Raw genomic sequence first — 23,576 nt, forward strand, 5'->3', positions numbered from 1 at the left:
CCATGGCGGGGCTCGCGGCCGACGTGTGCGCTTTCCTGCGCGAGCACCCGAGTCTGCGGCTGCAGCCCGGCGCCCACAAGGTCCGCGGGGCCGGGGGGCGGGCGCGGGCCCCGCGGTGTGCCCTGGGCCCCCCTGACCCCCGCGCCCGCCCTCCGGCCCGCAGGTGAAGTGCGCGCTCACCGGCCACGAGCTGCCCTGCCGCCTGCCCGAGCTCCAGCTCTACACCCGCGGCAAGAAGTACCGGCGGCTGGTCCGCGCCGCCCCGGCCTTCGACTACGCGGAGCTCGAGCCGCACATCGTGCCCAGCACCAAGAACCCGTACGTGCGCGGGGCCGCGGCAGGCGGGGTCCCGAGTGGGGCCGGGCGGTGGGTGGCGAGCCCCGACCCCTGCCCGCCGGGTGCGCCCCGCTTCGGGTGCGATCGGCTCCTCCCGCTGCTGTTCGGTGTCCGCGAGGCCGAGGTTGGTCTCCCGGGCTTGTCCGCTGCCGAGTGGAGCTGCAGGGCTTGCGCTCTGTCACCCGAGGTTCCGGACGGGGTCAGCCTCGCACGCCTAAGGAGAATGCGGTGGAGCCGGACACGGCGGTGGGTGAGGGGAAGGGGGCGAGGGCGGCTGCCCCCGTTCATCCCGCGTCTTGCCGGCCTGGTCTCCCACGTCCCTCCGCTGGTCCCCGACGGCGGCCCAGACTGGCCAGGCCTGTGTTCCGGGGGAAGGTGGGGTGGTCGCAGCTGCCCTGGGTCAGCGCTCTGCACCCCGGCTGCACAGTGGAATCGTTTGGGGAGTTTTTAAGAATCTTGCTGCCTGGGACGCCTGGGTGGCTCAGTGGGTTAAGCCGCTGCCTTCGGCTCGGGTCATGATCCCGGGGTTCTGGGATCGAGTCCCACATCGGGCTCCCCGCTCAGCAGGGAGCCTGCTTCTCCCTCTGCCTCGGCCTGCCTGTGCTCACTCGCTCGCTCTCCCTCTGTCTCTGACAAATAAATAAAATCTTTAAAAAAAAAAAAAAAGAATCTTGCTGCCGGGGCCACCTCGCAGGCCTTTGCTCTCAGGCAATGGGGATGTCGTGGGTCCCCGCCGACCGAGCTTTCCCTGTCCCCAGGCACCAGCTGTTCTGCAGGCTCACCCTGCGGCACATCAACAAGTCCCCAGAGCACGTACTGAGGCACACCCGGGGACGCCGGTACCAGAGAGCTTTGCGGGAATGTGAGTAGCCGCGGGCGGACTCGGCCTGCCTCACTCCACAGGTGTTTGGGGGATGCGTGCCCCCTGAAGGCAGACGGGTCTCTGTCACCCTTTGGCACCAGCGGGTGGTGTAGTGGGCTCCGAGGTCACCGCAGGCGAGCAAGTGCTGTGAAGGACGTGTGCCACCACGAGGCCCCTGGGGAGGCTGAGTTCCTGGGTGGAGACTCCAGGGACGTGGGGAGTCGAAGCAAAGACTCAGGCAAGGGCAAAGGCAGAGCAACACTTGGCTGTAGGAGCTCCTAGAGGAAGGCCACTGTGCCACCTGCAAGGTGGGGTCAGCAGGGTAGATGAGGACAAGAACACAGGGCCTTGGAGGTCAGGACCACATGAAGCGGGGAGGCATTGAAAGGACCGAAGCAGGACCCGGCGCAATCCCTTTGTGTGTCAGGGTCACTGTGGCTCCAAGGGGGGTGGGGTGGGGAGGGGTGGAAGAGGGGCCGCTCAGTGCCCTGCAGTCAGGGGAGGTGACCGTGGCTGGGGTGACCGGGTGTTGGCAGGAAAGATGTACCCAGGGCAGGATCAGTGGGTGAAGGAAGGGAGAAATACCTGTGCCCCCCGGATTCCTGGCTCGAGACCTGGGGTGGTGTAGGAGAGCGGCTTCGTGGGAAAATGAAACGTTGCTGTTGGCGCGTGGCAGGGAAGGTGACTACTGGGGACAGGGGCCAGCACGCGGGTGATGGCACGCCACTGACACAGAGGTGGCCTTTGCGTTCCTGAAGCCGTGGAGGAGGGGACAGGGCCGGGCCTGAGCACGGAAGGAGCCCCCTGAAGGAGAGAAGCAGCCAGGTGGGGCGGTGTTGGGGGCAGAGGTTTCGAGAGGGGTGGACTTCTCAAATGTTCCTGAAGGGAAGGTGGGGGAGGACCAGATGGGCAGAGTCTGGTGGGTTTGGGCCTGGACACCGGCAGGATGAAGAAGAGCCGTCTGAAGGCTTTGTTTCCCCAAACATGAGACCGTCTTCACCTAAGGCCAGTAATGAAGGACACTGTGGAGGATTGAGAGGCAGGGATCCTGTGTCCAGGCAGAGCCTGAGGGCCTCTTGGTGTAGGCGGGAAAGGGAGGGCTGGGTCACTCCAGGAGCAGAACCGTCATCCCGACACTGGAGTGCATGGCTCCCAGGACCAGTGGCCAGAAGGAGCCAGAGCCGAGCCTGGCAGCCGGGAAACCTGGCTGGGGATGCAAATGGGAGACACTGGGTGCAGAGGCCAGTGGCCAGGAGGCCACCTGGGACCACAGAGTGGGTGGCAGAGATGAGACAGAGTATAGGACCTTGGAGGTGGGCAGAAGCAGGCAGTGACATTGGAGACCAGGGCCTGGTCCCCCTTCTCCCTCTTCCCTGAGGGGGCCGCACTGGACAGGAGAGCCAGGCCCGCACGGGGCATGTTTCCCAAGTCAGGCCTGTCGAGGCCACCCTGCTCCTCATCCGGGCTCTTTCTATCCACTGCTCTGGGCCATCGGCCCAGGTCCCACTGAGCCCCACCATGCAGTGTGGGGCCCCAGCTGGCATACCAGAGGCTTCCGGGAGCTAGGCTGGGGCTGGGGTTCAGTGCTCGAGGCCCAGCACGCCCCTGCATCTTCTCCCTCCACAACCTGCACCCCTGCCTCCTTCCTCTCCTGGTAGAAACTGTGGGTACGGGGCCCTGGTGGAGCTTGGCCCCGCGCTGGGGGGCCGCGGCAAACCCAGAACCAGGCAGCGTGCTGGCCTGTCCCCCAGATGAAAAGTGTCAGAAGCAGGGTGTGGAGTTCGTGCCCGCCTGCCTCTTGCACAAGAGGAGGAGGAGAGACGACCAGACAGACGGCGCCGGGCCACGTCGTCCGAGAGAGGCCTTCTGGGAACCTGTGTCTAGCGACGACGGCGCAGCCGCGGGGGACAGTGACGACAGCATGACAGACCTATACCCACGTAAGCGGGGCCGCCCCCCACCCCTCCCCGGGGGCGTGGATCCTGGCTGGCTGGTCTGTTCTGAGCTCTCGGCGAGTGGGCTCCGGCCGCCGTCCGTCTGTCCGTCCCACCATGTCCTCAGCTCCTGGGCCCTGGCTGGCCACTCCCGCCTCAGCCCTCAGCCCTGCGCGGTGAACCTCACCTGAAACAGACCCCCCCCCCAATTCCTTCCAGCCGAGCTGTTCACCAGAAAGGACCTGGCAGGGACGGAGCCTGGGGACAGCACCGAGGACTTTCTGACCGAAGAGGAGGGTGAGGAGCCGAGGTGCGCCTCAGGGACGGGCCCCGGGGACGGACAAGAGCCGCCACTGGCCCAGGCGCTGGTCCGCAAGCGGAGGAAGGTAAGCGGCCGCTTACCTGGGGGTAGTTTTCTGTTTCCTTAAACGTTAACAAGAACCTCGTTTTTGCAAACGAAAGTAAACAGGAGCCAAGCCGGCTCTGGCCTGCTGAGCGCGGGGGCCGCCTCCTGGTTCGAGGCTCTGAGGGCTGCCGAGTGCCGCGGGGAGCCCGGGCTGGGGGACTCGCTTCCAGACCCGGCCCTTCGCCGTGAGGCAGTGATGTGCTGAGGCCTCCGTCGTCCCTGGTTCCGGGGCTCGAGAAGTTCCAGGCCCGCCGTGAGGCTGAGGCCCTGGGGGTGCTGGGGGCAGGCTCATGAGCTGGAACCCTCTGTTCATGTTCCAGAAGCAGTTGAGCTCATCGAAGAAGTTTAGGAGTCATCGTCGTAAAGCTAAGAGCTTCAGCTCTTTTAAACAGTCTGGTTCCTAAACGGCCGCAGACAAAGCGCCTGTCGAGCACCGTCGAGAACTCCTCAGCCACGGGACCCCGCGCTCCTCTTCCAGCTGCCCGCGGTGTGTCCTCTCAGCCCCCGCGGTGCCCCAGGGCCTTCTCCCTCCACTCCACGGGGGCTGGGGTCAGTCCCCCGGGCGTCAGGCGCACGCTCCCCACCCCCAGGGAGCAGCAGGGACCCGAGGGAAGAGCTCGGCCCAGACGTGGCTTCTCAGTGCTCCTCAGCGAAGCCTAGAGGGTCTGTCGAGCTCACTCGGCGTCCAGGGAGAGGCCTGGCCAGGCCCTGCGCCGGCGGGACACCACCAGAGGATCAGACTGCGTACAACAAATGCCATTATTTATTTTGATGTTTCCAAAAATCAAAACGTTTTCAAACACAACTAAGATATAAAATACAGCATAAAATGAGATCTATACCTATTTCCCACATAAAGCAAAAAATTTTTCAGAAATTGTTTTGTCAAAGCCAATTGGTAGATGGTATTTTTTTTCCTCCCTGCAAAGGCGTCCATGCCGTCCCAAGCAGCGGTCTGCTCAGGGCCCGGTGAGCCCAGAGCCTCCAGCACAGAGGATGACCTCTGACCGCACCCCGCAGCCTCCGGGGGTCAACCTGTTTCTACAAACCAGTAAAGGCCTCGCGAGCACGGGGCCAAGAGGGACCTGGACCCTGTCAAAAAGGGTGTTGAGGAGGAACAGCCTTGGCTGAGCGTCATTGGAGAGGACTGTTGTGCCGTGCTGATGGGGAAGGGGGTGGACCCAGGGACGGCCCCGCCCAGGTGGGGACCCGGAGTCAGAGCCCCCCTTCCTGTGGGGAGCATCCGAGAGCTGGGAAGTAGAAAAGCCTCTGTCCGTAAGCCGTTGCTTCATCTTCAAAAGGCCAGAGGGGTGTGCAGGTGGGATGTGGTTCGGAACGTGTGGGGATGGGCCTCCACAGGCGCTGGGGCCCGGGCTCAGGTGGGCCCCTTACGGGGTGTGCCACCGCGGCCCCCCGGGCTGCAGAGCCAGGCGAGCCTCTGGGAGCTGAAAGGGGGCAGGTTCCCCGGCTCAGGACTGGCCCCCAGCATCCCCAGGGGTGACCCTCAGGCCTGTACATGGGCGAGTTTGGTCAGTCTGCCACCAGGAAAGTCAGGGGAGGCACCGAGGTGTCCCACCCGCCCCCCCACGGTGTCGCTCCGGCCCAGCAGGTGAAGAGCTACAGGCGCTCGTACCCCCAAGAAGAGAAACGCAGTATAAGGCAATGTTAGAAAACTTTAAATACAGGATTAAGATCCAATCGGTAAGGCATCACAAATCTTAAAAAGTAATTTGGGCTGCATTCAGCATAGCAGATAGACGATCTGAGTAAGCGACAGCCTAGGGAGGGGGTGGGCCGCGGTGCACAGCCTGGGAAGACCCCCCCCAGCCGGGGGAGAACCGCGCAGGCGCCCAGCCGTGTTGGAGCTGGGCCCGCGGCCTCAGCGGAGGCTCTGTGCAGAGGTTGGGGTGAGGTAACTGGTCTGAGAGCCCGCTGTGTTGCCGCCCGGCCCCCACGGCTGCCACCGGGCCCACACCCCTCCCGGGAGCCAACCTGCAGGTGTGTGGCCGGGCCAGGGTCGGAGCATGGGTCCCTGCGGGCTCCAGGGGCGTCCGAGGACGTGGAGCGCCTCTGTCCCCACCTCGCGCCACTAAAGCTCCTGGGGTGGGGGGGCAGGTTGCCCTTTCAAACATCAGCCCCAGTCTGAGGCGGTTTTCTGACGAGGGACCTCCGCCGTGAACAGGGGCCACAGCCGCCCCGCCCAGGCAGCCTCATTCTTTGGGTCTGGGTCTCAAGGCCGTCACCGGCCCCGCGAGTGTTACTGTGCGGGGCAGGGACCACTCGGAGCCATGGGTGTGGTTTAAAACTGGGACTTAGTGGGTCTGATGTTAGGCTGAGCCACCCTGAATCCTTTCGTTTTAGTTAAAAACGTAAACTGAAAGCATAATAAGAGGGAGACCACTCTGAATGATACACAAATGTATCTGCTCACAGTACAGCTGGAAGCCCCCACCCGCAGCCCCGAAGCAAACGAGGGCGGGAGCCGTGGCCGAGCCCGCCACTGGCTCTGAGAAGCCGAGACCTTGCCTTGGCAGGGGGAGGGGTGGGGAATACTGCCTGCCAGCCGGCCGGCTCCGATGGTCAGCTACTAGGTTAGGGGTCCAGAGCAAATTTAGCCATCAATTTTCAGGTGTCTGCAAAGAAACTCTCAAAACATCTGTGCCTTTACCAAGGGAGGGGAGAGAGAGGACACGTGAACGCCGGCAGCTTTGTCAATCCACCCCGAACCAGTCCTCGGTGGCCACGGGTCTCAGCCAGGCAGGGAGGGGGTCTGTTACCACTCCTTCTTCTTCTCGTCCATGGAGACGCCCCCAGGGCCCAGGGCCACCACCAGGAGCAAGCCTCCAATCACCGACATGGTCTGGAAGAAGTCGTACTTCAGGAAGTCGTGCATGGGCTTATAGACAGGAATGGTCCAGAAGGCGTTGAAGTACACGTTGATGGCAAACAGCCAGACGACAAGAGTCAAAGCAGCCAGCTTGGTTTTAAAACCGATGGCCACTAAAATCATCAGAGCTGTGCCCACGATGTTCTGGAGAATCTGCAGAGGTCGGAAGGTAAGAAATCCCCCCAAAAAGGTGAGGAAGAGACATACTCTGTTTTATAATCGGGCAAGTTGCAAGTGCCCTGGTCACTGCGGTCAGGTGTCAGGGTGACGTCACAGAGGGGCGTGCGCTCCCACCCGGGGGCGGGGGGGGGGCACAGAGACAGCAGTGCTCCGAGGCGCAAGCCGTGGGGGCCAGGGTCAAGGTCAGCCTCCAGCCAACCGGCTATGATCTACGACACACCCAGCTCCGAGCCTGTGGGCCCCGCAAGCTATCGGGGTAGTTCTGCCCCAGAGCGCCGTAGAACCGGGCTCCCCCAGCCATGGCACCAGGAGCCCCTCCCGGCCAAGGCACCCAGCGGGCCCTCCAGATGTGCACTGTACGCGCCTGGGGACAAGACAGGCCCGTCCGCTCTGAGGCCGATAACCGCATGCACACAGCACGCCATGGGCGAGGGAGGCAGCGAGTCTGTGAAGAGCCTGGGTGGGCAGCCCGGGGGCCGGCACACCCGCGCAGGGCCCTCCGGCGGGGTCAGGGAGACTGGACTTCATTTGTCCGCTCTGAGCCCACGAGAGCTTGCCGGGTTTTCACTCCTTTTAGCAGGATCAGAGGCCGGCTTCCTCGGGGCCGACTCGCTCCGACATGGCTCCAACGGCCCCGACCACCGGACGAGGGGTGGCGAGCAGCGCGCCCTCCCGAAGCCCAGGAGACCTGCCCCTTCGAGCATGCAGGACACTCACGGAGAAGAGGCCGGCGTCGAAGTGCAGCAGGGTCAGGAACATGAGCACCAGCAGGACCCGGCCGCCGAGCTGCATGTACTGCCTGGGCGAGCTCTCGCGCACGCTGGGGACGCCCGCGAACATGCTCTTCCCCTCGGAGCGCGACTCCGCCAGCAGCAGCAGCAGGCCTCCTCCCAGGGCCAGATTCCTGGGGACAGACGAGCCAGGCCGGTCGCTACAGCTCACCAGGCCGACACGTGCCCGTCGCACCAGGCCGGGAGACCTTGGCGGGAGCACGGGGAAGGCCCTCGGGTCCCTCTCTCCAAACCGAGTCGGACCAGCTGGGTGACCGCTTCCGCCCGCAAAGGCCCCCCACGGCTCAAGACAGACGCGTCTGTTCTGCCCAACAGGGACAGGAACCTGTTCACACTCGGGCCCCGTCCTAGCCCTGGCTCGAGGGGTGACCGGCCTGCGAGCAAGAGCTCACTCTGGGCCTCCTTCCCGCCCTCGTGAACACAGGCTCAGGGGAGATGGCTTCATCCGGGCCTGGGCTCGGGGGCGGGGAGGGGCACCCCTGCCAACACCCCAGCAGACTCTAAGCACACTTGGACCCAAAGACATCCCCTCTGACTGCTGGTTCCGGAGTCGAGAGCCATGAGAAAAAGCTCGCCATGGGGCGCACACGTACCTCATCAGAAACTTCAAGTCCCACAGGATGCTGTAAGCAATCGTCTGGAGGGAACAGAGGGACAGACAGGAGCTGGAGTCGGCATTTCTAAACCCACTCGGCTTTCTACACGATCGACTGCGGAGTAAGCACGAGCGGAAGACACGCCAACAGTCTAGGGCCCCGGGACGGCTCCGAGTTCAGCACCCGGCTCAGCCGAGCCAGCACCGGCTCCCCCGGAGCCCACGGTGGGCTGGGGCGCTGAGGGTCGCACAGCTCACACGGCCGGCCGGGCGCTCTTTATGAGGGAAAACGGTGAGACAGTGTCTCGGCTGTAGCCAACCCTGTGGTTTGTCCCCCCGTCAGAGGAAACTCGGGGAGGCGGCCCGAAGGTGGGTACCCAGAGCCTGGCAGCTTCTCCGGGCACCAGCCTCTCCCGCTCCAACGAACCTGCTTGGAGGAAATTCCAGTGACTTCTCAGAGAAGAGCGGGCAGTGAGCTCCGGGGGGAGGGACTCTGAGTCCCCCAAGACACCTTTGTGCAGAAGCTCTGCTTCCGCCACCGCGAGGAAGAGCTCCCGGGCCCCGCCCCCGCGTACCTGCAGCGCTATGATTCCGAAGAGCCCGAAGCAGGCGTACTGCACCAGGTTTCGGCTCAGCACCAGGATGCAGCCGGCTGCGAAGGAGGAGGGCAAGGCTCAGCGGCTGCGCCCCCCCCCCCCCCCCCCCGTGAAGCCGCGGCCCCACGAACCACCCCCAGGGAAAAGCAGCTTCCGGGAAACCATTGCGAGGCACGGATCACACCCACGTCAACTGGACCTCGCTAAGCAGAGACACCGTTCCAGAAAGTGGTCCCTTGCTCCAGGGAATGGACCCCTTTCCCGAGTGGGAGGGCCGTCGGAAGCTGCTGTGGAGAGCTCCAGGACCGGCTGAAAAGGCCCCTTTCCTGCCCCGCAAGGTACCGGGGGAGGGGCTGCCACCAGAAGAGAGTGGTCAGGAGCAGAAGACCCGAGGCCCCCGGGAGCTGCTCTCCGGCCTAATGCTCTCCCTTGCCCGGGGTCCTTCCCTCGCCCTCTCCCTGGGCTCTGACCCCTCCGCTCCTCTCCGGCCCACCCAGATCGCCCAGATCTCCCAAGCGGCCCAGAGCACCCACCCCGAGGCCCGCTGCCAGGCAGGGAGGGAGAGAGCGCGTCGGCCGCCCGCGGAGACCCTCAGTGTGTGTCCCCCACCCGCCCCGGGGCTCACGCGCCCGCACACGCGCTCTGACCGTGCATCCCCGCACTGCCGCCCGCGCCGGGGGCCACTCACTCAGCTGTCCCAGCAGGTTGAGGAGCACGAAGGCGGAGGCCAGCGCGTAGCCACAGCCCCACGTGGTGTCGATGTAGTCACGCTGCTCCCCCCACTGGAACCACATGCGGACGCCGTCCTCCAGGAACGTGCTGATCAGGCAGAGGCGTGCCACGTGCGGCAGGTACTGCTTCGTGACCCGCAGGAACTGTGGGCCACAGAAAGCCCGCTGAGGCGGCTGTGGGCCGGACACCGGACCCCCCCCAGCGCAGGCCCCTCAGCACCTCTCCCGGCACTGCCCTGTGGGTCTGGGCAGGCCATCAGCCCGTCTGGCTCAGACCCCCGCGGTGACGGCCACCGCGCCCTCCTGTGGTCCCCTGTTGTCTCGGCACCGTGTCCAGGCAGCAGTGACGGTTGACAAAACGAGGGACGGCCACAAGACACGCGGCTTGCATTCTCAGGCAAGGGCCTCAGTGAATTAGGGTACCTCGTGACAAGCTGTGCACGGGGCGTCTGCCCACCTGCGCCCCCGGGCATGTGCACAGAGCCCTTCTCTGCCGTGGGCCGGCCTGCGTCCAGGCCCCTGCCCGCCGGATGCCGTTAGCAGCCCTGCTCCAGCTGCAACAACCGAAACTGCCTCCGGACAGTGCCACGTCCCCTGGCGGGACAAACGGGCAACCTGAATCCCCCGGGGGGGAGGGGCTCGCCCAGCACCGCACCTACCCGACGCCGCCTGCTGGTCACACACAGCTGAGCGCGGCCCCCGCACCCCAGCGACGCTCAGGACCCCTGTAGACGGAAGCCAAGTGCACGCTGAGATGACCAGCTGCTTCCGTGACAGCCAGGGTCCCTGGCCTAGAGGGCCTCTAGGGTGACCCAGTGGTAAGCTCCCATGTCGACATGTGGCCAGGACCTGCAGAGCCACTGGGAGGCTCTGGCCGCCACAGGTGCATTTCCCGGCCCGGCCCAGAGCCCGCGCCACGGCAGGTGGACCGCAGGGCGCCAATGGGGGCGCCCACGGTGGGGTTGGTGCGACTCACGGCTCCACAGCCCTGAGTGTCCCACAAAGACGCTGAAAAACGGACGGACGACTGTGTCAACAGCAGCGAAATTCAAGTTTGAAACTCGCTGGCAAACATCAAGGAGAGAGAAAACAGGTTTAGGACTTCCTCCTGCCCTGGGGGGGCCGTGACCAAAGGCACAGTGAGGAAACAAATACGCGCGCTGAAGCGGGGCACCAGTGTTCCTCGGGTCCCAACAGCCACTTTCTCTTTCCAACCTCGAGAAGAAGTGCCAAGAGAAACCCTACAACCCAGGGTGACCGCGGCCGTTCGCGAAGACCAGGATCCGCCCACGGGAGTGATGTGTCAGGCAGCAGAGTCCAAAGGGCATCTGTGGGTCTGACCCCACAGAAGGACGGTCACACGAACGGCATAGTCCCTCTTAGACTGATGAAAACTTACTGACTGGCACCAGGGAAAGTATATCTGGTTTCCAAGAGCCGCTCTTAATTGTTGGCATTTTGAAAAGCCGCTTTCCAGTTCTAGACACCGCTGACAGCCGCGGGGCAGGAGCCTCTGGCTGCTCCCGTGAGCCTTCAGCGGGCACACTTTGGCTGGGTCAGCAGAGGAGCCTCCCCTCCCCCGCCCCCCGGGCCACAGCAGACAGGCTCACCTGGGAGGGAGGGAGAGCAGGAGAAGGAGCTTCCGAGCCGGCCGGCCCTTCTCCGCACCCCTCCTGAGCTGGACTGAGCCCCAGGCTGGCGCTTCTGCCCCCGCCTGCTCAGCCCTTGACCACAGAGGTCACGGTGAGAGACAAGACACGCCTGGACCATCGACCAGGCACATCTGCGACGACGAGGCTGGGCCCGTGCCCTGTGCGGCCGCGGACGAGCCCCATCTGTTTGGAGGCAGGGACCGGTTCTGCTGTCCCCCCACAAAGTGAGGACGGCTGTTGCTAAGACTCTTTCCAACTGGAGTGAGCAGAGGAGAAGAGGAAGGAGAAGAACCTTCTTTGGAAAGAGAGGCCTCGAACGCCCCCGTGAACTGGGGAGTCTCCGCAGCGCACGTACGATGTACGGACAGTCGGCACCCTCACACCCCGATGTCCGGCCAGTGGGGAACAGGGACAGCGGACGCCACCAACCCTGCCCTTTCCGCCTCAGGGGCCCAGATGCTTTCCTAAGGCCCAGCAAGTCACCGGCGGACTCACCCCCCTGCAGTCCGCAGAGACACAGGGACGGAGCCGCGGCGAGACTCCAGGGGAGGCGGACCCCAAAAGGCGGGCAGACATCAGGGGGCGCTGGGCTGCCTCCGAGCTAGAGCTGAAAGGCGCTCCCGTGCTCCCCAACGAGGACAAAGGAGCCTGCGCCCCTGGGCTTCGTTCGGAGCCCTCACCGTCAGGCGGCCCCACTGAGCACACGCATTGCTCCGTGGCAATGGCCCAAGAGACACAGGCAGTGTTTAAAAGCCTCCGAGACGAGTCTGTACCCCTAATCTGAGTGTCTGGGTCAAGAGGATTACAAAGCAACAGAGAGACTCCTCCCTTCCCCACGAGACGTACTGAGGAGATGCTCTGAGCTTGGGGGAAAAATGCCAAAATTCAGGTTATCTCTGCTGTGAACGAAGCACCTATCTGGTTTTCAAAGTCAGGTGGTCGAGGCTTTGAGCCGACTGTTTTTAAGTCACACTGCTCCAGAATCTCCCTTTTTTTTTTAAAGATTTTATGGATCTGATAGAGCGCGTGCGCACAAGCAGGGGAGCGGCAGGCAGAGCGACGGGGAAGCAGGTGTGACTGCTGGGCCACCCAAGCCCCTGAACATCGGCTTTTTTCTCCCGTGTTCAGTCCAAACAGGTGCTTATCAGAGGCTGGCTGGTTTAAAAGGTTCTGGAGGGGCGCCTGGGTGGCTCAGTGGGTTAAGCATCAACCTTCAGCTCAGGTCATGGTCTCAGGGTCCTGGGATGGAGCCCCGCGTCAGGCTCCCTGCTCTGGGGGAGTCGGCGTCTCCCTCTGCCCCTCCCCAGCTCATGCTGTCTCTCAGGCCCCCGCTCTCTCTCTCTCATAAATAAAAAATTCTTTAAATGAAAAAAAAAAAAAAAAAGGGAAAAAAACTTATGCTTAAACACGAGGTCAGACCCAGTTTGGGGCACCCGGGTGGCTCAGTCAATTAAGCGTCTGCCTTTGGCTCAGGTCATGATCTCGTGATCTCAGGGACTGAACCCCGCAATGGGCTCCCTGCTTCTCCCTCTCCCTCTGCCTGCCGCTCCCCCTGCTTGTGCATTCCCTCTATGGAATAAATTAAAAAAAATCATTTTTAAAAAGGGTTTAAAAAATAAACACGAGGCCAGACCCAATTTTACGGATTCCCTGAATGTGTGTCGGTCACAACGGTTCAGACTTGGCCGCTGAATCCACATCATGCACCTGTGGACAGCATCCCCTTAACAGATCAGGGAAGAGCCCGAGTCAGGCACCCGGCAGCGCCCAAGAGCCCAGCGTGGTCCCCTGTCTGGAGTGCGCACAGCACCAGCGTCCAACACGCCTGCACGCCCTGCAGAACGCTGCCACTCACGGGAGCAGGCCATGGCCAGAGAGCCGGAGGTAGACTGAGCAGGGACAGACTGCCCCCCCGGGGACCGGCCATCCTGCCAGGCTTCTCACAGGCGTCTCCAAGAACCCCACTGCCAAGCACGGTATGGTTCGGAGCAGGGAGCTCCGGAGGGACTTGGGCGAGTCGGAGAGCGACTCACTGACGAGGGCCCCCGTTCTGGAGGGGGTTTCAGAAACATGCCCACCTGCGACCTAACTCGTGGTCACAGCCCACAGCCTGCGGCACAGAGAACCCGACTGTCTCCGAGTAGTCAGGACGGAAGGGACTGGAGGGGCACAGGGCGCAATTCCTGGTGGAGAACTCCGAGGAAGTGGGAGAGGGCGAGTCACACCTGATCGGCGGGGAGTGGGGCTGCCCTTCTCACGGACCACATCGGGCCCACGCATCCCAGATAATTCGCACTTGTGGCTGGTGACTTCCCTCGCATCAGGCTGAGTCAGGCTGAAGCAAGAGTTCAGGGACTCACACGTGTCCATCCGCTGTGACCTCAGAGCTCCCCCAGCAGGCCTCCCAGCTGCTGTCTGTGGGTTCCTGCCGCACCTCCAGGAACAAGTGTCAGCAGGCCCTGGTGTGTACCAAAACCCCACGTGACCCAGCGCCCACGCTTAGGAGAGCAGCGACAGGTCCCACGGAGCAGAACAGAGCTGTGCCTCGTTTTCCAGGAGGCGCCTCGCTACCGCAAGCCCCCACGTCTCCACCCTGCTCCCCAGAAGAGGCAGGGCGGCTCTTCCAAACTCCTAGGACGGGCAAGCGGGGAAGCATGAGCTCTCCGTGCCCTCTCCCCTACTCCTGATGGCGTGAGGCAGGAAGCCCTGGGAGGGAGGGGGCGCAGCGCAGAGGAACGAGATACTCAGAACCCATCACCGTCCCCGGAGCCTGACTCACACCCAGCGGCCATCCACACAGCTGACCCAGAGCCCTACCACCTGTGCCCTTCGTGCACCCCAGCCCTGTTCTGTCAGGCCATCCTTGCTGCCCAAGGCTTGACCACAGGCCAAGGGGAGCACCTGGGGGTCAGAGCTCCCAGGACTGGCTCACTCATGCCAAAGACAGGTAACCAAGAGCCCCCAGGAGACCAAGGCTCCACTCAGCTTTTATCTGTCACCTTGGTGACGGGCTGCCAGGCGGAACCCGTTAGGTGCTGATACTCCTGCGGACCGGTGCAGAACAGCTGCGGGGTTACGCGGTGCTGAACGGCGGCGATCGCCGGCCACAGGACACAGACGTCACTCCGGACTGCTGAGCTCACTGCTCTCCGGCTCCTTCCAGCCTGGTCTCAGATGGCTTCTGGATGGCTCGCGTCTGCAGAGGGCACGCTCAGCATTTTTCCTCGCGCCTGGCTTCCTGGGAGCGGGTCACTGTCCCTGGCTGCCCGGGGCGGGGAGCTTGAAGCCAGGAGTGCGGCTCCCCAGGGGCCTGCCGGCCAGAACTAACCGACCAGCTGACCCTGCGCTCTCCCCTCTGTGGGTCTGAAGGAAAGGGTGCGGGCCAGCCAGGAGGCCAGGAGCCCAGCCTTCGGTACTGCGAGCCGTGCAAGACCGCCCTCCCCGCTGCGGAAGGTGCAGACACTGTGGGCAGCCTCGCACACTTGCAGACGGGAACAGCGCTCCCCACGGATGGCCTGGTCCAGAGTGAGTGTCTTGGGCTTCTGGTCCTAAGTACTGTGGGAAACACAGGCCTTTTTAGGTTCCCTCTCACTAGCCCAGACTTTCAGGCCAAACTCTGTCACTTGATTTGTGCTTTTGTTTTCTGAAGGCCAGGTGAGAGAACGTGGGTGCATCACGTTACCTGATCGGTGCCTTCGGTACTTCCCCATTCCTTTCAAATGAAATCATTTTCAGTTCTAAAAGCCTGGACTCAAGCACCTTTATCATTGGCCGCTTTGTTTTAATAGTAGCGGATCAATGCGAAAAACAAAAACGCCAGGGCAGCTCGGCCAGGTTTTGTCCTCGGGAAGCTGTGACTTGGGATCTGCGCTCGGATCTGCCCACATGCTCCTGCGTCGAGCCTGCCTGTGGCAGCAGAGGCTCCTGACTTTGGTTTTGAAGTTTTGAAGACTTTGGTTTTGCCCTCCCAAGTCACCCGCAAGGGGGCACGGAGATGTCTTCGGACATCTGTTGCCACGGCTCGGTGGGCCCCAGCACGGAGAAGCCGACCATGGGAGCCGGCTGTGGGCTGATGCACACAGCCCTGGGCCGCTCCGGGAGCCCGGTGTCATGGCGCGCGCCCTTTGATGAGGCCAGTCCTTTTCCCTCCTTTTGTGCCAGAAGAACACCAGGCCTCAAAAGCTTGTCCTGTGTAGCACAGGGCAGACCCCAGCAGGCCCTGCCTTCCTTCCCAGCAGTAACGTGGTGGAGGGAGACCCTGGGTCCCCTTCAAGGGCCTTTCTGGTTCCAAGATTCTGCTTCTTCCATTTCAAATAAAATGCATGGAGAAAAAGAAGAAAAGATTACATAAAGAGATTTTTAACTCTTTTTTCTGTAGGAAAGTTTATCATCTGATCGTTGGCAGCAGCTGGTTAGAGACATTTTAGCTAGATTCGGTTATGAAATGCACTTGCAAAATCAGGGTTCTCCAGGCTGAAGAGCGAGTGTACGGAGCTCCCACGGCGCCCTCGGCTGAAAGGAGCCGTCTTCTTCGGGAGTCGCTACTTGGGGAACTGAAATGGGGCCACGAAAACCGTGTCAGTGAAAACCGACAGGAGAGGAAGGCCTGCTCTTCTCGGTGAGTTGTTTTTGCGAAGGATCCAGTTTTTACACTGTCTGTAAACACGGAACCCTGGCCTCAGGGAAAACTGTTTCTTCAAACTGATACACTCTTTTTCTGCCCCCAACTGGGCTTCAGATACCAGCGCACAGGGCAGTGGCGGAAGGACCCGATGAGCAGACCACACCAGAAGATTCGGCCCTCGAGGGAACAGCGGAAAACCCTGCTCACCCGCACCTGATCCGAAACACCTTTATCTCTTCTAAAATCACACAAACCCATGCGAGCTTAACGCCTCGGCGTTGGATGACTCAATGCGACCTCCATAGAAATTAAAAACTTAACCTCACTACTGTTACCTCTGGCCAAAACCGCAAACGCATTAAGGGAACCAAGGAACGAAATGGCAACTGGGCGAGACCCGGGCCGGCCTGGCAGGGATGAGGCTGTTGACCCGCAGACCTAACGGGATACTTTCACAAGGAAAAGGGACACTACACAGTCGAAAGCTTAACAGAGAGGGTGGCAGCGCGGTCCTTCCCCCTCTCTGACTCGGCCCATCCGGTGTGCGTCCACCGCCTGCTCCAGCCTCCCTGCTGCTCAGGAGGCCGCCTGTACACTCTGGGAGGGGAAAAACCAACCCAGGAAGACGGGCTTCCCCCCTCCCAGGTCTGTGTGCAGATAGGGACCCGTTCAATCCGGTCCCAGGGCAGAGTCCAAACAGGGAGGGAAAACGCGGGGAGGGTCAGAGGGACCCCACGAGCCCAACACATCTGGGGAAGAGCAAAGAGGAAAGTGCCAAGACTGTCTCTAGCGGGGCACACACCAGGGCGCCCCTCTCTCCGGGAGGGCCCCCAGGCCTCCAGGCGGACCCACCCCCGCTCAGGACCGGAGCTCCCCACCCCGCCCCCTAGGAGCGCCAGTGAACCGGGAAGCGCGCAGGGACCACCCCGACGGTTCAGAAGGGCTCCGGGTCGCCAGACTTGGCCCAAACCAGCGGCGCTCCCAGGACCCCGGGCTCCCTTCTCAGGAGGGGGCGAGGCAGCCCCTCCACGCCCCTCTTCTTCTGGGAGCGCCCGGGCCGCGTTCGGGGGGCGAGGCTCGCCGACCCGGGCGCCGACGCGTGGCCCGAGAACACACTCAGAGTCCCGGCGGGGAGGCGGCGGCGGCCAGGGCGGGCCGGGCCGGGAGGCCGGGCCGGGGGGAGCCCCGAGCCGGGAAGCGCGACGAGCCCGGGAGGGAATGCCCCGGTTGGGGGAGGGGGAGCGATCCCCCGGCGGGGTCGGGGACTGGGGGGGCGGCGCGCAGCGGGGACGCGGCCCAGATCTCGGGGCCGCCCTCCGGGGTCGGGGCCGGCTCTGCGGGCGGCCGAGGGCTCGGGACCCGAGGGGAGGGCGGGCGGCGGGGGTCGGGGGGCCCCGCGGGAGGGGGGCTCGGGGCGGGGGCCGGGGGCGGGAGGCCCGGCCGGGCTGCAGGCCGCACCTGGTCGGCGAAGTCCTCGGCCGTGCCCATCAGGTCGTTCTGGCCCATGGCGGCGGCGGGAGGCTCGGCTCGCTCAGCTCGCTCGCTCGCTCGGCGCTCGGCCCGTCGGCGCCCGCGCCCGCTGCGGCCTCCACAGGAAGTGCCCGGCGGCCGGCCTCGCTCCTCGTCCGCGGCTCCAGCGGCTGCCACGTAGGCCAAGCCTTAAAGGGGCCGCGCCACCCGGCCCGCCCCGGCCGCGCCTTAAAGGGGCCGCGCGCCGCCCGCCGCCGCCCCGCCCGCCGCGCTCGAGGCTCCGCCCGCCGCGCTCCGACCCCGCCCGCCGCCCTCCGGCCCCGCCCGCCGCCCTCCGGCCCCGCCCGCCCCGCCCCGTCTGGTCCCGCCCGCCGCGCGCGCAGGCCCCGCCCACCCTCCTCAGGCCCCGCCCGTGGCGCTCTCTGCGGCCGCCGGGCCCCAGGGCCACGCGCTGGAGGTGCCGGCGGGAGCCCCGGAGCGCACCGTTCCGGCGGACACACCTGGGGCAGACGGTCGCCCCCGGGGTGGGGGATGGGGTGCTCCCCGGGACGCCGTCTCTCCGGAGCATGCTCAGTCGAGGGTCCGCGCGCCGGCTAGGGCTGGGGACGCACCCCCAGCGCCCTGCGGAGGGAGGAGAGGCTGGGAGCCTCCCCTGGAGACACTATGGAGAAGTACCAGGTGCCAAGCTCTTCCCTGGCGGGGAGGCAGGGGCGACAAGAGCCCGCCGGTTTGGGGCGAGCCAGGGACCCGGACCTCCGGCCACCTCCCCAAGCCCCTACTTCCTGGTTTACCGGTCACCGCCCCTGGAGAGGTGGCCGATGGCCAGGTGCCACCCCGGGTCAGGGTCTGCCTCCAGCAAGGAGGGTGACCTCGGGCCCCTCCAGAGGTGACCTCCTGGGTGCCCTTTGCCTCCTGGGGTCTCAGTTTCCCCCCCTCTAAAATGACGGATGAAATGCAGGACTGTCCATCCCCATCTGTCTGAATGCTTGGTGCTAGGGAACTCCACCTCGCCCTCCTCTGCCTCTCCTTGGGCCGGCAGGGACAGGGCACCCTAGAGCGTCCAAAATTCAGAATCCGTAGTCCCCAAACTCCAATACAGGCCATCCCTAGTCCCTGGGAGAAGGACTTGGGCCTTTTCCAGGGCCTCCCTGTGAAAACGTGGAAGACTTGAAAAATTCACAAAACAAAAGGAAAGCCGCAAAATGAAAATGAATGAGCATTTAATTAACTGCTTCTATACATAATACGTCACCTTCATTAAATGTTAGATTCAGCCTTTGTAAAAATGTCATTAATTTGAAAACAATTTGTAGATTAGGTTTTTCTTGCTTTGTAAGAACTCCCATTCGTGTGGGAGGAGCCGCGGACTCAGCCAGTGGTAAAGAAGGTGAGTTTCCGGGCCGGAGAATTCGAAAGGCAAAGGCGCCTTTTCAGGAAGGAACAACAGCTCCCACCTGAGACACAGTGTGTTTTACTGTTTTACCTGCCTCTGAAGAGGGCCTGGGCACGCACCTTCTTAGACTGGCGTAAGCTGCTCAGGACGTTGGCCCCCCGACTCCCTAAGCTGGGTTCAGGCCACATATAGGGGCTGCATGACAGAATCCAACACTTGCCTGGACTCTGAGGGCCCCCAGACTCGGTTCCGTCTCCTGCATTCACTCCTCTGCATTTTGCCAGGCCTCTTCCGTCCTCGGACATGTAATGCCGGTGTCCACCCCACCCTGGTGGCCCTTGGCCTCCCTGCATAGAGCTCTGACACGGCAGCCCTCTCTCTGCAGCTTTGGGTCAAAGCAGAAGGTCCGGACTCAGGCCGCCTCACTTATTAGCACTCCAGCCCCAGACACAAGGACCTTGCTCCCTTCCTCGGGGTGAGCGTGACACGGCAACAGCGTTGCTCGGGCGGTTGTGGGCGCTTGGCACCAGGGCCAGGCCACCCACGGGGGTGACTACGCACCAATGAGGGGCCAGTTAGGTTTTTGGTTTGGATGCTGAGTTTGGAGGGGTGCGGGAAGCCGGGGTAAGAGGTGGCTGGAGACTAAAGCTATGCCGCACGTGGGCTGATGCAGGCTCCTAGGTGCCCACTGGTCCCTGCTGCAAGTTGGAGAAGCCGTAGCGGGTGGTGGAAAGAGCTCCAGCATGGGCCCCAGGGAGATGGGCCCGGGTTTCTCGGGCTCCTGGACATTTCCTTCTCTGCGCAGTGTGGTGGAGACGCCTGCCCCGCCAGCCTGCAGGAGAAGCCGGGGCAGGAAAGGTGTCAGGGCTGAGCCCACTCCCACAAGGGAAAAGCCGTGCGCATTTCCTGAATGCTTCTCTTCCTCTTGCTGATAGATTTTGGGCCGGATGAGTCCTGGGGCCTTGGGAGTGAACCTGGTGGTGGAGGAAAGAGAAAACAACGTCAAGCACGTGATCAAGCAGGTGAGAGGCGGCCCTGGGCGTGGGCGTGGGCTCCCCAGACATCCACGCATCGTCCCCATGTTGGAGAGGGGCCTCCCAGTGTGACAGCCGGTTCCTCTCTGACACAGAGGCAGATCCCAGCGAGAGCAGCCTTGGGGGCGGCCTGAGGTTCCTTGGGCTTCCCAGCACACCTGACGCTCTCACCTGGAGAGCAGACCCCCCCCCGCCATTTCTTCAGCGCATGCTTCACGCCAGCCTCATCCCGTTCAGCCTCCCGCCAACCCTGCAAAGCAGGAACTGGGGGCCCCTCTACAGCCGAGGGTGGGGAGGCTCGGGGAGGCTGCAGACTGGCCAACGGCACACTGCTCCCAAGAGCATTTGAATTCAAGCTACCTTTTTACCAGGGTAGCCGGCCTGGTGTGGAGGAGGAAGGCTCAGGGGCTGGCCCAAGGTCACACAAGGCTAAGGGCAAGACCTCGGTGGGCCTTTCCACCATGTCCTCACCAGGGCTGGCATGGCAGGGTGGGGTACGGAGCTGCAGAGGGCGAGCGCTTTGTGTGTCCAAGTCAAGGTGGTTCAGCTGAACAGAAGTCGTAGGAGAAGAGCTGTACCATGAGCGTCCCTGGTACCCTCTCGTGGCACACGGTGGTGGCGGGGGTACCATGGCACTGGGGTTCACCGTGCACATGAGGAGCGTCGTGGGCATCAGCTGCCAGGGCCACCCCTTGTTCAGCCTCCTGCCTGTGGAGCCGCTCAGCAGCCTTTGGCCGAGGAGGCTGGGCTTGGAGTCCTTGCCTTCCTCCTGCCCCGCCGCGGGCTGGCAGTGGGGCCGGGCCTCACTGTCTCATGGGCGGGTGAGGCTGGAGCCCACTGCCTTCTGGGCAGTCAAGGAGCTTAGTAAAAAGCCAGCCAGTCTTTCTTTTTTCAAAAAATGGGGGTGGGGTGCAGGTAGGGCTTTGTGTCTCTTTCTGGTCTTTTCCCCGAGCACATATAAACTTTTTTGGACAAGAATGCTGCGGAGATGGTTAACGTACCTTTTCCCACTTAGTGTCTTACAGACCCTATCTCATGCCACAGACACGGCTTCCTCCTCTCTTGGCTCTGGCAGCCACGCGACCCCACTGCTCCGGGGGCTGGAACTGACCCAGGCATCCCCTCCTGTACCATGGGCACTTGGCCTATTCTTGATTTTTCACTCTGTGTAAACAACTCTGATAAGCAACGTTTTTGAGGATCCATGGTATCCTTGGGATAAATTCCTAGGGGTGAGGCTTCTAGGTCAAAAGATGGGACGTTCTGGAGGCTTTCAGTATGTTTCGGCCAAAGAGTTCTGGCACAGGAGGAACGGAAGACGGACGGGGTCACTCTGCTGCTGTATCTGGGGTCTGTAAGGATCTGGGAATAAGCCACTGTCCGCATTTTCATCTACGATCACCCCCAGTTACAAGGGTTCATCATTTGGCAGCCTTATGAGGAGGAGCTGTGGGTGAGGGTCTGGTGTTAGATGCAGTGATTACATGCCCCTGCGGTCGGCCACCGAGTATGTTGGAGACTTGAAGCTTGCTGCTGCCCTGCCCACGGCTCCCCCTTTCCCTCTCCATGCATCCCCCCGCTGCCCCACATTCAGGGACAGCGACAGTCTTCCCAGTTCAGGTAAGGAATGACGCGGTGAGGCCGATACTTTGCCAATCAGAGCAGAGCTGTTCGGCTCCAGTGGCAACACGTTCCTTTCTCCCCCGCTCTCAAGACGGTGAGAACGGATCCGCGAATGATCGGTCAGAGTGTGTGTTACGCCGTCCTCAACTGCTCCTTGCCGTGGGAGCAAAGATGTTCTCATCGCTGAGTATTTTTGGATCCCTGACTTAGGAACATGTCTAGGCCTCATCGAGTGCCACGTGGTAGAAGCCTGGCACCCCGTGAATAATGATGGTGGTTGATGACGATGGTGACGTGGATGATGGGGACGGTGGGACGGTGGGGACAGTGGGGACGGTGGGGACGGTGGTGGGGACGGGCTGACTACACATTTACTGAGTTAGGCTCTTGTACCCCTACAGGTGGAATGTATCGATGAGCATCAGGCCAATGAGGCCCTGGAGGAGGTAATTCTCGGGGGGGCTCCCTCTCGAGAGGACACGATGCAGAGCACACAGAGACTGTTCTGTCCTCTCCTGTGGGGTGATGGGATAGAAGCCTCGGTGGAGGCGTGGAGGGAGGGTCAGAACCAGATCGTGCCCCATGCTGTGAAGCCAGAAACCCCAGGTCACGAAGGGAGCCTGTGCCCAAAACATTCATTTCTAAATCAGGCACGGACAACTTAGAATATATGTTCTCCGAGAAGATAAGGTTTCAGTGTTCCCTAGGGCCCAGGGCTAGTCTACCAAGAACCATCTTTTAAAACATTGTTCCTTCATTTATAAAAATATTAGTTATAGTAGAAAATGTGGGAACTATAGGACTGTCATCGAACAGAGAAAATGCACATTCTTTTCCGTTCCCTCAGTCCGCCCGTCAGCACCACCAAGAACATCCTGATTTACAATAAGAGCAGTGGCAGCATGTGCACTTGGACTTGCTGGACAAAGGCTCTGAGCAGTTTTTCTTTGTTTCTCTTGAATCTCCCATGACCCAAACGTGTCCCTCCTAGCTAATGGTTACTTGTTTGCCTTCCTTCTGGAATCCCCGGCTCCCGAGCTTTGCCAGCAAACAGCTGTCCGGTCCTCGGTGTGACCGCTGCACAGTCAAGGGCCTGGGCACATGCTGGTAAAGCGGAGACTGTGGGAGACCGTCCCACGGCCCTCACCGCATCAAAGCTGTGCACATCCCTGTTCCCTTTCCCAGCCCACGAGGTGACCTGCTCCCACGCCCAGCCTGCCCCCACCAGCAGCTGTCTGGCCACGGCCACCACGGCTGCAGCCCAACTGTGTGGGCCCTTCAAGCACCTTCAGCCGGGAGCGGGGCCCTGGGGCTTCGAATGTGCGCCACCCAGGAGGCGAGCTGGGCGCACGTGTGACCGTGTCCCACGTCCCTTTGGCCACCACCTGCTCCAGCTGCCCCTGACAGGGCTTTCTTTCCTCTGCAACAGACACTTTGCCTGCACCGGCTCCCCTTAGCCCCCCTGAGGCCCTGTGAGGCAGATACCACGGTCACCGCCGTTTTCAGATGAAGCCGGAGGCTCAGAGACGCTGAAGAGCCTCTCTTCGGTCACACAGCACAGCCAGCAGCACATGCTGGAGAGATGGGCCCCCAGCAGGCTGTCTGGCTCTGAAGCACCGGGCCGCAGCCCCTCCTGGCCACCCGCTCCCCAGCCCTACTCAGAGCTGGAGGCCGTGTCTGTGTGGGGGTCCGTGGCACAGAAGCACGAGCTGAGAGGCAGGATTGTGCGAACGTCTGCCCTTGCCCCGCCCTTGTCCCCGCAGCTGATGCCGCTGCTGAAGCTCCAGCACGCACACATCTCCGGCTACCAGGAGCTCTTCCTCATATGGAACGGGGAGGTGCGTGCGAGGGACACCTTACGGCTCAGCGGCCATTCGGTGGCTCCAGGAACAGGTGGACTGAGCTCAGAGCACCCCAACGCCATTATAAGCCCCGGGGCCACAATGGCAGGGACTCCAAATGTGGCCACCCTGACTCAGCACGTACGGGGGGCCCTGCAGGGGGCCAGTAACAGCTGAGGGGGAAGCAACCGTCAAACCAACAAAACCACAGCCAAGTGGGGTTCAGATCAGGGCCCTGTGAGCCCCCGAGCCCCGCACTTTAGCCTAGAGGTTATAGGACTTCTTTTCTTTACAGCGATCCAGAATCTTGCGAATTATTCCAGATGAGACAGAGGGGGAGGGGGAGGGCGAGCAGGGGTGGGGCGGAGGGCCCGGAGGTGGAGAGAGGCCGCAAGGCTTCCTGGCTAGGGTCAGACCGTAACTGGACGTCCCCATTAGGGTCCTCGTCTGGAGTGGAGAACCACAGGTTTGAGCAGGAGCGGAGGGTCCCCTCATACACGTGCCCCCTGTCCAGCTGGGGCCTGAGAACAGCCTTAGGGAGGGGCCATGACTGTATGCACCCTGAATATTTCCTGAGCACCCCGTAACACTCTCGAGGAACACTCGAGGGGGCCACTCGTG

General features: G+C 62.5%; 3 protein-coding genes across 3 annotated transcripts in view; 2 read left to right on the forward strand and 1 right to left on the reverse strand.

Moving 5' to 3' along the window:
• Positions 1-4,415, forward strand: SURF2 (surfeit 2). The gene is made up of 6 exons (XM_044264501.1): positions 1-80; positions 164-318; positions 1,095-1,198; positions 2,950-3,138; positions 3,352-3,518; positions 3,859-4,415. The coding sequence occupies exons 1-6, from the start codon at positions 3-5 to the stop codon at positions 3,940-3,942; spliced, it is 777 nt and encodes a 258-aa protein (XP_044120436.1). The 5' UTR covers positions 1-2; the 3' UTR covers positions 3,943-4,415.
• On the reverse strand, positions 4,284-17,214 carry SURF4 (surfeit 4). The gene is made up of 6 exons (XM_044264500.1): positions 17,053-17,214; positions 9,276-9,462; positions 8,567-8,643; positions 7,990-8,033; positions 7,323-7,509; positions 4,284-6,578 (listed from the first exon to the last, which is right to left on the reverse strand). Exons 1-6 carry the CDS (start codon positions 17,098-17,100, stop codon positions 6,312-6,314), a joined length of 810 nt encoding a protein of 269 aa, XP_044120435.1. The 5' UTR covers positions 17,101-17,214; the 3' UTR covers positions 4,284-6,311.
• The window catches only part of STKLD1 (serine/threonine kinase like domain containing 1), a 19,621-nt gene continuing 13,143 nt past the window's right edge, over positions 17,099-23,576 (forward strand). Inside the window, exons 1-6 of the mRNA XM_044264365.1 lie at positions 17,099-17,241; positions 17,299-17,521; positions 17,662-17,742; positions 19,393-19,479; positions 21,516-21,560; positions 22,878-22,952. Of these exons, the coding sequence (XP_044120300.1) occupies positions 17,099-17,241; positions 17,299-17,521; positions 17,662-17,742; positions 19,393-19,479; positions 21,516-21,560; positions 22,878-22,952 (654 nt within the window). The remainder of the gene's footprint in view (positions 17,242-17,298; positions 17,522-17,661; positions 17,743-19,392; positions 19,480-21,515; positions 21,561-22,877; positions 22,953-23,576) is intronic.

This window comes from Neovison vison, chromosome 9 (genome assembly GCF_020171115.1).
Source record: "Neovison vison isolate M4711 chromosome 9, ASM_NN_V1, whole genome shotgun sequence".
NCBI classification, from domain to species: Eukaryota; Metazoa; Chordata; class Mammalia; order Carnivora; family Mustelidae; genus Neogale; species Neogale vison.

What these genes read in the sequence shown, in the direction of transcription:
- SURF4 (XM_044264500.1), bottom strand. Translation starts at nt 17,100, where the DNA reads ATGGGCCAGAACGACCTGATGGGCACGGCCGAGGACTTCGCCGACCAG. An exon ending in CCGAGGACTTCGCCGACCAG is followed by an intron (nt 9,463 to 17,052) that starts GTGCGGCCTGCA and finishes TGTGGCCCACAG; the next exon opens with TTCCTGCGGGTCACGAAGCA. An exon ending in GACTTGAAGTTTCTGATGAG is followed by an intron (nt 7,510 to 7,989) that starts GTACGTGTGCGC and finishes GTCTGTCCCCAG; the next exon opens with GAATCTGGCCCTGGGAGGAG.
- SURF2 (XM_044264501.1), top strand. Translation starts at nt 3, where the DNA reads ATGGCGGGGCTCGCGGCCGACGTGTGCGCTTTCCTGCGCGAGCACCCG. An exon ending in GTGCCCAGCACCAAGAACCC is followed by an intron (nt 319 to 1,094) that starts GTACGTGCGCGG and finishes CCCTGTCCCCAG; the next exon opens with GCACCAGCTGTTCTGCAGGC. An exon ending in CCAGAGAGCTTTGCGGGAAT is followed by an intron (nt 1,199 to 2,949) that starts GTGAGTAGCCGC and finishes CCTGTCCCCCAG; the next exon opens with ATGAAAAGTGTCAGAAGCAG.